The sequence below is a fragment of the Centrocercus urophasianus genome, unplaced genomic scaffold, assembly GCF_019232065.1.
Source record: "Centrocercus urophasianus isolate 14NV4802_14NV808 unplaced genomic scaffold, USGS_Curo_1.0 seq_10, whole genome shotgun sequence".
NCBI classification, from domain to species: Eukaryota; Metazoa; Chordata; class Aves; order Galliformes; family Phasianidae; genus Centrocercus; species Centrocercus urophasianus.
In genome coordinates, this window is record NW_024884142.1 from 77,332,832 (window position 1) to 77,345,333 (window position 12,502).

Genomic DNA, 12,502 nt, shown 5'->3' on the forward strand with positions numbered 1-12,502 from the left:
TATGTAGTTAAGAGCTAACACCAAGCACACTTATTTTACTGGCAGCTGCTGATGGCCCTGCTGGTCACTTGCTACTTTTGCCAGATTAGTTTTGTAAGCAAAGCAAGCAATACCTACATCTGAAAGCAAAACGAAACAAACAGAAAATCAAATCACAGCTCTGCACAATATAGAGACAAAACTAAAAATAAATTTGTCAGTGATCCTTTTGTATTTCTGCTGTGCTCTGAACTGCAACTCATAGATATTAGAGACTGCTTTATAATTGTGATAGCATGCCTGATACTGCAATAGAAAATGGATCACATTGGTAAAATACGATCTCTTTGTTTCGGCTGACAGATGTCTCAAGGAAAAAGCAGACCTTTACACATACTGACTTCAGAAGATCATAACTACATTTATAAACTAGATGGATTAAAACAAATGGGTGCTGGCTTACCTGCAGACTGGGCTAGTGAGGAAAAGAAAATGGGTTCAAGCACAGATGAATCACATAGTGTGACATGTAGTTCATTGGCTTATGGTAACAGTAGCAGGTGTTCCCAATGCCTTTTTAAAATGGAGCATACCTGCAGTGCAGCAGAACCATCTCAGCATTGCTTCACAAGTAGTGGCAGTACTAATGGGGTTTACAAGATCCTGATTTTCTTCCTAAGAGCAGCTTACCAAGCAGTGCTCTTACAATTACTGAGGCTCTGAAATATACTGGTTTTCTCCCAGGTTGTAAAATCACTATACATACTTCCCAATATCTAATCACAGTGCTTGGTGTTAATATCATGAACAGCTGCACAGACCTGCTGTTTTGCCCTTGTTTCCTTCTGAGAGAGTTCAGGTGACATTCTGAGTCAGCCCTTAAAGCTGATTCTGCTAATGACACTGATACAATGACCTTGGTGAAATCATTTGCAGCTGGCTCTGCAAGAAACTTTAGTGCTCCAGTACTTCCTTGTTAGGTTAAATCGTGTGCAATGGTACTTGAGGTGGGCACTGCAGTTCTCCTGCACAAAAGCCTGTGTGTTGTTGGGTGCTGAGGGATGGAGATCCTCAAAAGCAACAAGCTGTCTGAGAAGCTACCTCAGCAGGATAAAGGTCTTCCCCGTTAAGGGTTGCTAAGTATCTAATTCTTAAGATAAAAAAGGGGAACTTGTCTTCAATCAGGCTTTCCCTATGAATTCCATTCTAGAGATAAAAGATCTGCAGATAAGACAAAAACTATTCTTATAGAAAACACAGTGCATGATTTAGGAGTTCCTTGATTAACTGGCACTTAATTACTGATTATGGAAAATAGCAGTTCATTTCAGAGCTGTACTCACAAAAATGCTACTCCAGTGAACTCTGGTTGAAACATAAAAAGATTTTAGAATATTTCCTGAGCAGCCTAATTTGGGTAGCCCGCCTGAACAGGAGGTTGGACCAGAAAACCTCCAGAGGTCCCTTCCAACCTCAGTCATTCTGTGATTTTGTGATAGTAAACTAAGGCTGAACATTTAAGAAAGCATTTTGTAGACACATATGCATGGCATTGCTTGGAGCTGATGAACAGCAAGGTGAGCACCAGTGCCATTTTTGCACGAAGATCCAAAATCCAAGGAAGAGTTCCTCACCCTGATCAAGTATTAAATGGAGACAGCTTCTGAATTGTATTTACTGTTAGTATTCTCAAACAATTGCCAGGAAGTGATTGCTATATGTGGTACAGTCAAGTTATGCTTGGAGAATACGTATGAGAGCAACAGCTATTTCACAGCTTTGCTGTCCCTTCTTGTTGACACCTTGCAGTCTTCTAGAACTCTCGCTGACAGATGCAAGTATTTAATTCATAGCTACACAACAAAGAACAGACAAGGTGTTTTCTCACTCTCTGTGCACAGTGCCTACCTGGAGTATGAATGACCCATTCATTCCCACCTAAGAAATCAGACAAACCAACTTATCTCAAGCAACAACCAACAAAGACCGCATAAGATAAACTTAAATACAGATCTCCAAAGGTACTCCAGCATTTAGATGGGATTTTCACTCAAATAGCTACATTTGATCTTCTGGACAGCCACAAGACTCAGGACTGATGCAGTGTGTTTTTATTCCATCCTTCCTCCTTTCTGTCTGCACAACTGGAGAGCAGGATGAAATTCCTAAGTGGTATGGTAAAATACATGCCACACTGCTACCACAAATAGCCCTTTGGTAGTCTGGTGAGCTGCCCTTTGGAAGTCATACAGCACTGGAAAAAGAGTAAGACAATTACTTGCCCATTTCCAAAAGTCACTAGCAGAAATACATACAGTCATAGAATATCCTGAGCTGGAAGGGACCTGGATGGTCACACGTGCCTCAGGAGTGGTCTGGTTAGCTGTGTCAGCTGCTGTGACCAGTGAGGCCAAGGGGACACAGCTTTCTGCTGGGTGGGTGCCGTGACCAAACTGCTGGAAGTGACAAGTGACAGTGCCCTACTTGTGTGTCTTCCCAGGTGATCCATGATGCCAACTGCTGTGCCACACTTGACTACTGCAGCACACCCTGCTTGTTCCACCTATTTGCAGCATTCCCAGTCACTACAGGTCCCTAGGGATGCTTTGTACTTTCAGATACAGCTGTGTGCTCCTCAATGCAGTACAATCCTACTGACTCGTTTTTTTTGATAAAATGTCCTACAACAACCTGGATATGCCTTAAACTTTGGTAGAATTGTAAGAATATATCATAACCTGTAAGTGTCCAAATGACAGTAAGTTAAACTGACTTTGTTTTATGTATGTTTAATAAATATTACATTCCCTGCCTAAATTTAACCAGCACTGAAAATTGAACAGTTATAAAAAAAAAATCTTTATACAAATTAAAGAATTGTATAGCTCAAAGTATTAAGTTAATTAAATAACTAAGTTAAAAAAATAATTAAGTTAATTATTTACTGGTGGTAAAACTTGCATGCACACAAGTGAATATATACATACAGTCTTATGGAAAACTGAACACGCAGGAAAAAAAAACTATACAAAAACTGTGCTCTATTTGATTTCTGAATTAATCAACTCCTGTATCAAACTCTTATCATATTCTGCCCTGGACACTTGGTAGATTATATAATCATAATACAATAAAGACACAGGCACAAGTTACCTCCTGCTGTAAGGGAAAATTAATGCTTAACAAGTGCTCAAGGAGAGAAGTGTGCATTTGTGCATCACGCTCTTTTACTGTTGCTAGTATTACAATTCCCTCCCTCAATTAAGCATTGACTTTTCATTACCAGTACAAAGGCAGGAATAAAGCAAGAGCACATGGCACTTGATGGTAGAGTAGCTGTTACAAAATTTCGTTTCACAGCTCGTACACAACAGTTAAGCTTGAGTAAGCTATAGATTCATCTCCAAACAAGTCTTGTGATTTTGTCATATACAGGTTTATATGGAAAAGGATCTGAAACTTTTATTAAATTGTTTAAATATATCAGCCTTTCAAAACCTTTTCCCTGGCACCCAGCTGCTGTATTTCTGGAAATGAACAAAACAAACAAGAACAAAAAAACAAGAATTGTTGGCTAGATGCCAGATCCCTAGCAGCCATGAAAGCCTTTTATCACACACAGCCCAGTGACACTGATGTATTTGTGAACAGGAGTATACACATCAGAACAATAAGTGTTTGTGACAATCTGGGATGTACAGAAACAAAATTCTCACTTTTACATCAGCAAAAGCAGTAACAGAAAACTAAGGATTGATCTTCTGTAAAACAGCTTAATAACCACATTATAGTTACATGTGAATAGACCCATTAACCAATAGAAAATTGCTACTATGTGTTCTACGTTTGCGTATGAACTGAAACAGTTAAGCAATAGCTATATTTAATCGTAACTACAATGAGGCAGAAAAAAAATGTCTACATTTCTTTTCCCAATACCACCTGGCAGACAGGCATATAGTAAGTGCATTTGCTGGAAGGACTTATGTTTTGCTCTGAAAAACAGCCTTAATGAATTGCTAACATTGCCAAGTTCAGTCTGCATCTTTCAGTGCAAAGAGAGAGGCTAAGGAAGGAAGAAGCAGTTTCTTGAGCTTTTCTACTATTTGAAATCTAGTCTGGAAATGCCTGCTTAATTGGGTAGATTGACTGTCACTTCCGTGATACCTGAAAACTCAACTTGCTATTTACTCAATTTCAGAAATGTCTCGATGAACCATGTCAGAAAATAATCTTCATCAGCATCCAATATCCACACGGAGAAGACTGCCCTCAGCTTTTCCCTTCAGTTTTTTTTACAGGATTTCAAACAAATTCATCAAGGCCCCTCCACCACATCCGCTCTTGTTGCCCTGACGTGGGTGAAATGAGCCCTCCTTATCCACAGAGAATTCAAGTCTTCTGCTGATGTTAGACAGAGATGATGAACATGTGTATGCCTCATGCAAATTTTGTTAAGTGAACTGCAGCTTCCATCCATAAAAGTTAATGAAAAAATCAGGTTCTGATGAAGTTCAGATGATAACTTCTATAAAAGCAGAAGTCTGGGAGGAACAAAATTACTTTAAAGCCAACTGCTTTTCACAATGAGGCACATTTATAATCCTCACTAACATAAACATTTGGCTCTTATTTGCAAGGGCTGCCCTCATGCCTAATCAGATTGTCCATCCAGTTCTACCATTGGGGATGGCAAAAATAGTTTTGCTTAGTACCAAACCTCAGCTGCAGTGTGGCAACGGTGTTCATTCTCTAATGATATTCCAGGTCACTTTTCCTGTTATCAGTATACAGTTTTGCACCTTGCAACCTAAATCAGTGACCTGGTAAGACAGTGGAAGCAAGAGACACAACCACGATCCCATGCTGAACAACTGCTCACTGAGAAGATAGTTTAGCAACATCTATTGAGCAACCAGTGGGCACAAAGGCACTGGAAACAAAATTTCTTCATGTAAACAACTAACAAATCTCTTTCAATTAACCAAATGCTGCTTGCATACAGCAGTGGCACTAAAAAGCTGTACTGAAAGACATTCAGAAGCATTATCACTGCTTAGTTTCTGTAGCACTGTCTGAACAATTAGAGGTACAGAAGTTCTCACTGTACATTTCATGTCCATCATGAAAGCCTTTTTTACTTCCTGACCCTAAGAAATCTTACACTGGCTTTCTTGTCATCTACAGACAGTTTACTGTCCTCTGATGTAGAGTTTTCTCCTTCTCTTGGCTTGCTGTCTTTCAGTGAATAATGAATTTCTCAGACTGTGGTCTGTTGTTTCCATGGCTGGGAAATGTACAGCTCTGTTAGCAAAATATAGTAACGCAGTTCATTGTGTTACTTCATGCAGCTGCTAAATTCAAGCTATTGTTTATTATTTTTTTGCACGTAACTCTTGTGTTTACAATTACAATTTACTCTTGTGACAATACAAAAGAAGCCCTAAAGTACTCTGGATAGAGCAATGCCCAGCCAGTACAGAACCAGGTAAAAATGAAAATAGTCTTTATGCCTTGGAACCGTATTTGGAAATGACTAACCTGGGTGGTGTTTTCTCTAGCCAATGCTGCAGTAAGAATTGGGTAAATCAATCAGAGGAACAAATGGGAAGGATGGGACAAATGCAAGGGCGCAAAAAAAACCTCATCAGTGGTTTCTGCTCAATTTGTATCTGTTTGGCTGCTGCATGCACAGAAGCATTCTTACAGCTATTCCCTTCATTCCTCTCAGAAATCTGCATCGAAATGTTGTTTGTACTCAGTAAGTAACAGCTCTAGCCAACAAACATGCTGAAAGAGCAAGGACAGTAGAAATTCAGCCCTACTGAGGAAAATTCTAATCCAACTCAATTTGGCAGCACAAATCTCTTACATAACTTGTGAACTAGAGGACAGTCTGATTGTCTGGGAACATTGATTTGTTCTTCTCAAGACATTAAACAAAAGTGGCAACGTTCCATAACAGATTTTCCTTTGCTTTTCAAGGCATAATGTTGCAAGAAAGGCATCACTGCTAATGAGACATTTCTAATATAATAAAAAAAATGCTTTTATATGACAAATCAATTATACTGGAGTGGTATACAAATTTAAACCATAATGCAGAGAGGCAGAACAGTGCCTGATACACAAACTTAGGTCTCCAAAGCAATGATTTCTGAAGGAAAAGGGCATTTCTGATAGCTGACTGCTTACATGAGAACGTCTTACACAGGCCTCACTGAACTTCTCATGAGAGTAAAGAAGTCTGAAAGACCCCAAGCATGTGCAAACCACCAACAGAACAGGCACCATCTGTAACCACTTTAAAAAGTAAAAAAAAAATAATCAAACCAACAAACAACTCTCTCCTTTTTCCACCTGAGATACACAGCAATAGGGCATAAAAGCTCCATTCATAAACCAATTGTCAACAAAGAGTCATATTATTTACATGTTGCAAAATGAAGTACACATTTACTGAATACCAGCATTTACAGCGTGAAATAACCCTGAACTGATACAATGCATTCAAGAATTACAGTCATATTTTTGAAATAAAGATGCTGGAAAACATTAGGAAGGCAAGAAAAACTTATATACAGAATGGGAAAACTAATCTTATAGAACAAACACACAAAGAATGAAGAGTTTGCAGAATGTCAGAGGATCCTTCACTTGAAATCATCTCTAATAAGTCCGATCCAAAAGCTGAAGGTGAAGGCTAAGTTGATGAAAATTGTCTAACTCAATGAAGGGAGAAGAAAAAAAAGTAATACATATACACACACACACCCCCTCACACACACATCTTCTAAAAAAACCACAGGAACTCCTACCTGTGACTTACAGAGTATCTTAAAAATCCCCAAACCATTTTACCTGTGATTTTTAGATTTCCTTCTCTAAATGTGGGAGTTTTTGCAATTGTTTTAAAATACCACACCTACCACAAGAAGTGACTTGCCTAGATGTCCAGTTACATCCCCCCAGTTAATCCCTTCACATGATTAGAATTACTTGGTTTACAACCTTCACTTGTAATAGCCTTCATACCTTTAATGCAATACTGCCAGTGCAGTAAGTCATATCAATTGCACAGAAAATACAGCTGTAGAGGACAAAAAAGAGGCAGTAAACAAGTACATTCAAGTGAGACCCTTCAGCACAACTGCCTTACATAAATCCAGCAGGCAGTAACCAAATTTGGTCACCTCACCACAAATTATTGTTTCCAGCATGACAGGAAATATATTCTGTAGAACATACACTCAGCACTAACCATGATCTCATCTGAGCCTCTTGATGGTTGCCAGGATCTATGCATTATAGAATTGTTGTTACATAGGACAACGATCCATACATAATGTTAACTACTTGGTTTTCACCTCGTAATTTGTTTGTCAAATGGTTGAAATGTTTTTACAATTGTACTGAGAAGCACTTGCTGCAAAGCATGAGGTCCACTATAGACATTTTTTCATCTGTACAAGGAATGTGCCACAGTGATGTACACTGACATCAGAATTGGTGTTATTGTACAGGAGCTATTCCATGCACTTTCTGTTCAGTTTTTCACATTAACACAGAGAAAGAACAGTGACTGCTTAATCTCTAGTACACGTGCAGTTGTAGTAGATAAGAAAACAAAAGGAAATTTAAACTAGAAAAATCTATTCACAGGGAAATTCCTATTAATATTTCCCCCCCTTATGGTTGAAAATAAGTTGCAAAACTGTAAGAATGTGCTAAGAATAGATGGCAAGAGGAATAAACAAAAAGGTCTAGTTAAAATCCTATCATGAATTCAAGTTATTATTCTTTGTAGGAGAAATTACTTTCTTACACAGAATTCACAAAAGGATGAAAGAAATGCAGCCTCACATGTTCATAGGTGCTTGCCTCAGTCTTATCTCCAAACAGTGCTAAAGGGAAGGCAGTCTGTTTTGATCTTTCAATCTGACATTTATATAAACAATTATACATCACAGAATTCAAGAGCCAGTTTCAAAACAAGCATTTAGAAACCACACCAACTTAGGAAATAAGGAGACTGAGACCTGGCATGAGAAATTGATGCTCGTTATTTTATTGCCTTGGGCCACCAGATGCTGTATGCAAAATCTGCTTAGGATTTGACAAGGGAATAGCTAATCAATCTTACTCTGCCAGTTCTTACTTTTGCAGCAATACACTGCATTTCAGTAGTTTAACAGCTTTCGATTCAACAGACACTACCGTTGGGTCAGAACAATGGAATTAAGCTCTGAAAAGCAGCACATCAAAGTGCAGGACATAATAGTTAGGGATGAGCAAAAATATAAATACCTGTAAGCACAGAACTAATTAATGATGGTATTTTAAAGATGTGATATAAGCTCATATTTTATGCATCCGTTAAGTATTACCAGCACACAAGAAGATTCAAGACAGGACAACAGAACAGTAAGTGCTCACCTCAAGGATCTGATATGATAGTAACATAGTTTCAACCTATCACTATGAGCTGTATCAGCTGCTGCAAACCATTACCCCTTAAATATTAACGTTAGTGCCACAACAACAACAATCCAATACCGTGTTCATTTCTACAGAAACAACCAGGCTGTCTTCTCCCCTAAGCTCATCCCAAGTAAGTGTATTATCTTCCAGGAAGTAATATTCATCAACAATATTGGACAGAGGTAAACGTACAAAGATGCAGAAGTCAGAAGTTCATGAAAAACTGATCAATGTAATCAGACAGAAGTTTGCTTGTAGTTCTTCGTATCCAACACCTTCTTGCCACACATTGAGCAGATGCCTACAAACACACAAGGGTGTGTAAATTATTAAACAGCCATTATCTTTTCTAGCTAGTATGTTTTTGTAAGGATAATCTTCAAGAAACTGTTGAAGATCTCAAATTGACAATCTACCCATGCACCTTCTCACCAGATACTGCACGTTCAGAAGTAGTAAATACGATTTTTAACACTAATTAATATTTGCAGTATACATGTAATACTTCTGCTTAAAAAATAAACTCTGGGAGCATTATGATTCACAGCAGCACCTGAAGCCTCTAATTTGCTGAACTACTGAAGGACAGCCAGGAAAGGATCCCATGGGTAAAAATAGCATGTTACCAAACTTCATAATTCCTGTAGCCTGAGATGGACAGAAAGTAGCTAGGCTAAGGAAATACAGGCACCAAGAAACTGGTTGCTAAATGAAAGATTAACTGACAATTGAGAAAGCTGGTAAGAATACACTTTCAAAGAATTAAGCTAATTACAGAGTGCAAGAGAGAATTATAATGGACACCAAGAATAGCTGAGAATTGAAGTAGCGACAACTAATGACCCAGAGGACTTTGACCTAAACACAAAGAGTGGTCAGAAGACTGGAGCAGCAAAAAGTACACAAGTTCGGCAGGGACAGAAGGGACAGTTTCCTCAGTGTTTCCCCCTTTTTCTAAAACAGAAAGGTGCAAATATTCTGCCCAGTAGGACGCATCTTGCTTTGAGAGATCAGCAGACCAAAATAAATAAATTAATTAATAAAATTAACTGACAGCTATTTCTGTTGCATCTCTACAAATCATGACTTTACATATAGGCTTCATTTGATTGGACACACATCTAAGAGTCCACTAGAAAAGAGAACAGTGGGGAACATGCTTTGTTATTTACTTCAGAGTTCAAAATCCATCCCATACAGCATTCACTCCACATCTAAAGTGAGGAGCAACAAGCTTTTTAGATGGTATCTAGATTTCAGAGACATGCAACAGTTGAAGCATCAAGACTGCAGCTGCTTCTAGAAATATGCTGCAATCTGAGCATCTTTGATGTTCAGAATCAGAATCTAATGTATTTGAAGTTTAACTTCTGATGTTTTTGAGGTTTCTACCTGGAAGGATGCACAAGCAGACAAAGATAAAATCCTGATACCCACCCAAAATGACAATAAATTTAAGAAATAACAAGGTTCTATCATATGGAATTCAGACAGCCATCTGGTGAGCATATAGCAACTAGAAAAGGCAGCCCTCCTTTAGCAGACTGCTAAACCTCTCAGTGAGACAGTGCGCAGTTGTAGAACAACTAACATTTATTCCATAAACACAACTCATTACTAGTTAGCTTTGACTCTACATCTAACAATTTGTCCACCCCACGTCTGTGTGCTAAGTGAATTCTTCAATATTAATAAAGTAACTGAGTTCATGTTGCTCTATTTCCCCCCCCCAAATGGATTACAAGTTTGAGCCCTTTTGCTTACCCTCTCAAACTCACAAGACTGATAAAGTTTTATATTCTCCAGTAGAGATTTCATAAGGGTTCTGAGTCACTTATTACAATGTTTGACCAGCCTCATAGTGAAAATTGATTTATTTATATGGAATTTAGGACTTCTACACTCTTCTCCATCACTGTGCACTGTGATGGAATCAGAGAGTCATGACTCTCTGACTCCATCTTTTCTACACCTTTATATTAGTAGTTGAAGACTGAACTCATCACAGCATTCTCTTTGCAATACAGAACAAACTCAAAAGTTCTACTTGTCTCTAACTTCAAACCAAAGTGGGGTAATATGGTACTCAGTGAAACTCACCTTTTTTATAGGCACATCCTTGACAGTAGTGAGACCCAGGCTGATGGACAGAACTCTTACAAATTCGACATATTGCAAATTTGTTCTTTCCATAAGGATCAAACCTGGAAAAAAGGAGAAGTACTTTATTTATGCACACTAAAATAAAGTACTTCCTTCACCTCATACTAAAAACGTTATGTGAGAGGACACAGACAGAAACTCCAGCAAAAACTGTAACCAAGAAAAGGGACATGAAGAGGTCTACTCTAACAGTCCACAGAATTCCTATAGAAAAACTCCTGCTTTCTCCATTATGAGAGATTTCTTGCATTACAGAGATAAAATTAATAAAAGCTAAACTAAAACCATATATTTTTATTAAGATACAAGCCTATTTTGAACTCAAAATACATTCCAGCAGTGGCTTGCTCCTGGCATAGGATAACAGAACATGCTTTAGACATAAAAGAGATGCTCAAGAGATTGAACAGGCAATCTTAGCATGGAAGATCACAGAATCATTTGAGTTGGAAGGGACCTTTAAATGTCACATACTCTAACTCTCCTGCAAACAGGGACAGATGGCCTTTTCAGCTCCTCTTCTAACACAAACACCAATTCCTACCAATTTTATGGATGACTGCAGCAATACAGCTACCCAGGCTCTGTAATTCCACAGAAAGCCTCCATTAAATACATACAGACACACTTTCACCAAGGAATAACATGCTGTAACTCTCTCCAAACAAACAAAAAAAAAGATTAAGGCGTATTTTGGACAAGTTTTGAGGAGTTACCCTGCTTTGTGAGAAGTGAGATCTCAGTTACAGAAAATTGCCTTTTTTAAAAAAAAAAAAAAAAAGGTGAAATCAGGGTCACATACTAACCTTGCTTTCTTCGAGGTCAGTGCCTTGTTTTCGTTCAGCTTTCGGCCACCGCTTTCTATAAAAAGAACACAAGCACAAGGCAATACATACATTAAATAATAAATACATTTCTACAGTTCGAAGCACACTGGAAAGAGCTCAACTTCTAGCTGCCATACGTGTGCACATGTGCTCAGAGTAACGAGAAGCACACAGCACAAAGAATGGGTAGGCACTGTGTATCATTCTTCAATACGAGGGAAAAGATCGTCACAGAAACACAGAATCACAGAATGGCTTGGGTTGGAAGGGGCCCCAAGGACCGCCAAGTTCCAACTCCCTGCCTCAGGCTGGGCCACCAACCTCCAGATCTGGTACTAAACCAGGCTGCCCAGGGCCCCATCCAACCTGGTGTTGGGAAGGGGCATTCACAGCCTCTCTGGGCAGCCTGTTCCAGCACCTTACTACTGTAAGTAGTAGTAAGTTCTGTGAAGAACTTCCCCCTGACATCCAATCCAAATCTTCCCTCCTTGAGCTTAAAACCATTCCCCCTTGTCCTATCACCATCTACTCAAGTAAAAAGTTGATTCCTCCTCCCTCCCCTCCCCCCCCCCGTTTATGATTCCCTTTTAAATACTGGAAGGCTGCAGTGAGATGGACAAGTTCAACTCCAGAAAGCTCAAGGCAAACAAACCTTCACTGCGCTCAAAGGAAACTAGAGCAGCGAAGAGCCAACCCAGTAACTACCGCGGAGGCCGGGGCTGCGACAGCCCGCGCACCTCGGTTAGACCCGCGGTGAACACCGTGCGGCCGACGCTACCTGTGGTGTTTCTCGCCCCATCCTTCCACGTATCAGGAGTGATCACCGTGCCCAGCTTCCTCTCACCTGCGGAAAGAATAGCAACGATTAGAACTGCGCTGCCCGCCGTCCTCAGCCCCCGCCCGACGCCGGGAACCCCTCCGAGCCCACCGCACTCACACTTCTCGCACACCATGGCGGCTCAACATAACAACCGCCTCTTCCGGGCCCGCCCCGGAGCTGACGCCATCCCGTTGCCGGGCGGCCGGCGTCCCGGGTAAGGGCCGGGTTGTGA

At 39.7% G+C, this 12,502-nt stretch overlaps 1 protein-coding gene across 1 annotated transcript; it reads right to left on the minus strand.

Moving 5' to 3' along the window:
• Positions 1-8,024: 8,024 nt before the first annotated feature.
• On the minus strand, positions 8,025-12,453 carry CRIPT (CXXC repeat containing interactor of PDZ3 domain). Its single transcript, XM_042825306.1, has 5 exons — positions 12,388-12,453; positions 12,229-12,294; positions 11,430-11,484; positions 10,561-10,664; positions 8,025-8,761 (listed from the first exon to the last, which is right to left on the minus strand). The coding sequence occupies exons 1-5, from the start codon at positions 12,401-12,403 to the stop codon at positions 8,697-8,699; spliced, it is 306 nt and encodes a 101-aa protein (XP_042681240.1). The 5' UTR covers positions 12,404-12,453; the 3' UTR covers positions 8,025-8,696.
• Positions 12,454-12,502: the final 49 nt, after the last annotated feature.

Coding starts and splice junctions, on each gene's coding strand:
- CRIPT (XM_042825306.1), bottom strand. Junction 11,485..12,228: donor TGGGGCGAGAAACACCACAG/GTAGCGTCGGCC, acceptor TTCTTTTTATAG/AAAGCGGTGGCCGAAAGCTG. Junction 10,665..11,429: donor CTGACCTCGAAGAAAGCAAG/GTTAGTATGTGA, acceptor CCTTTTTTCCAG/GTTTGATCCTTATGGAAAGA.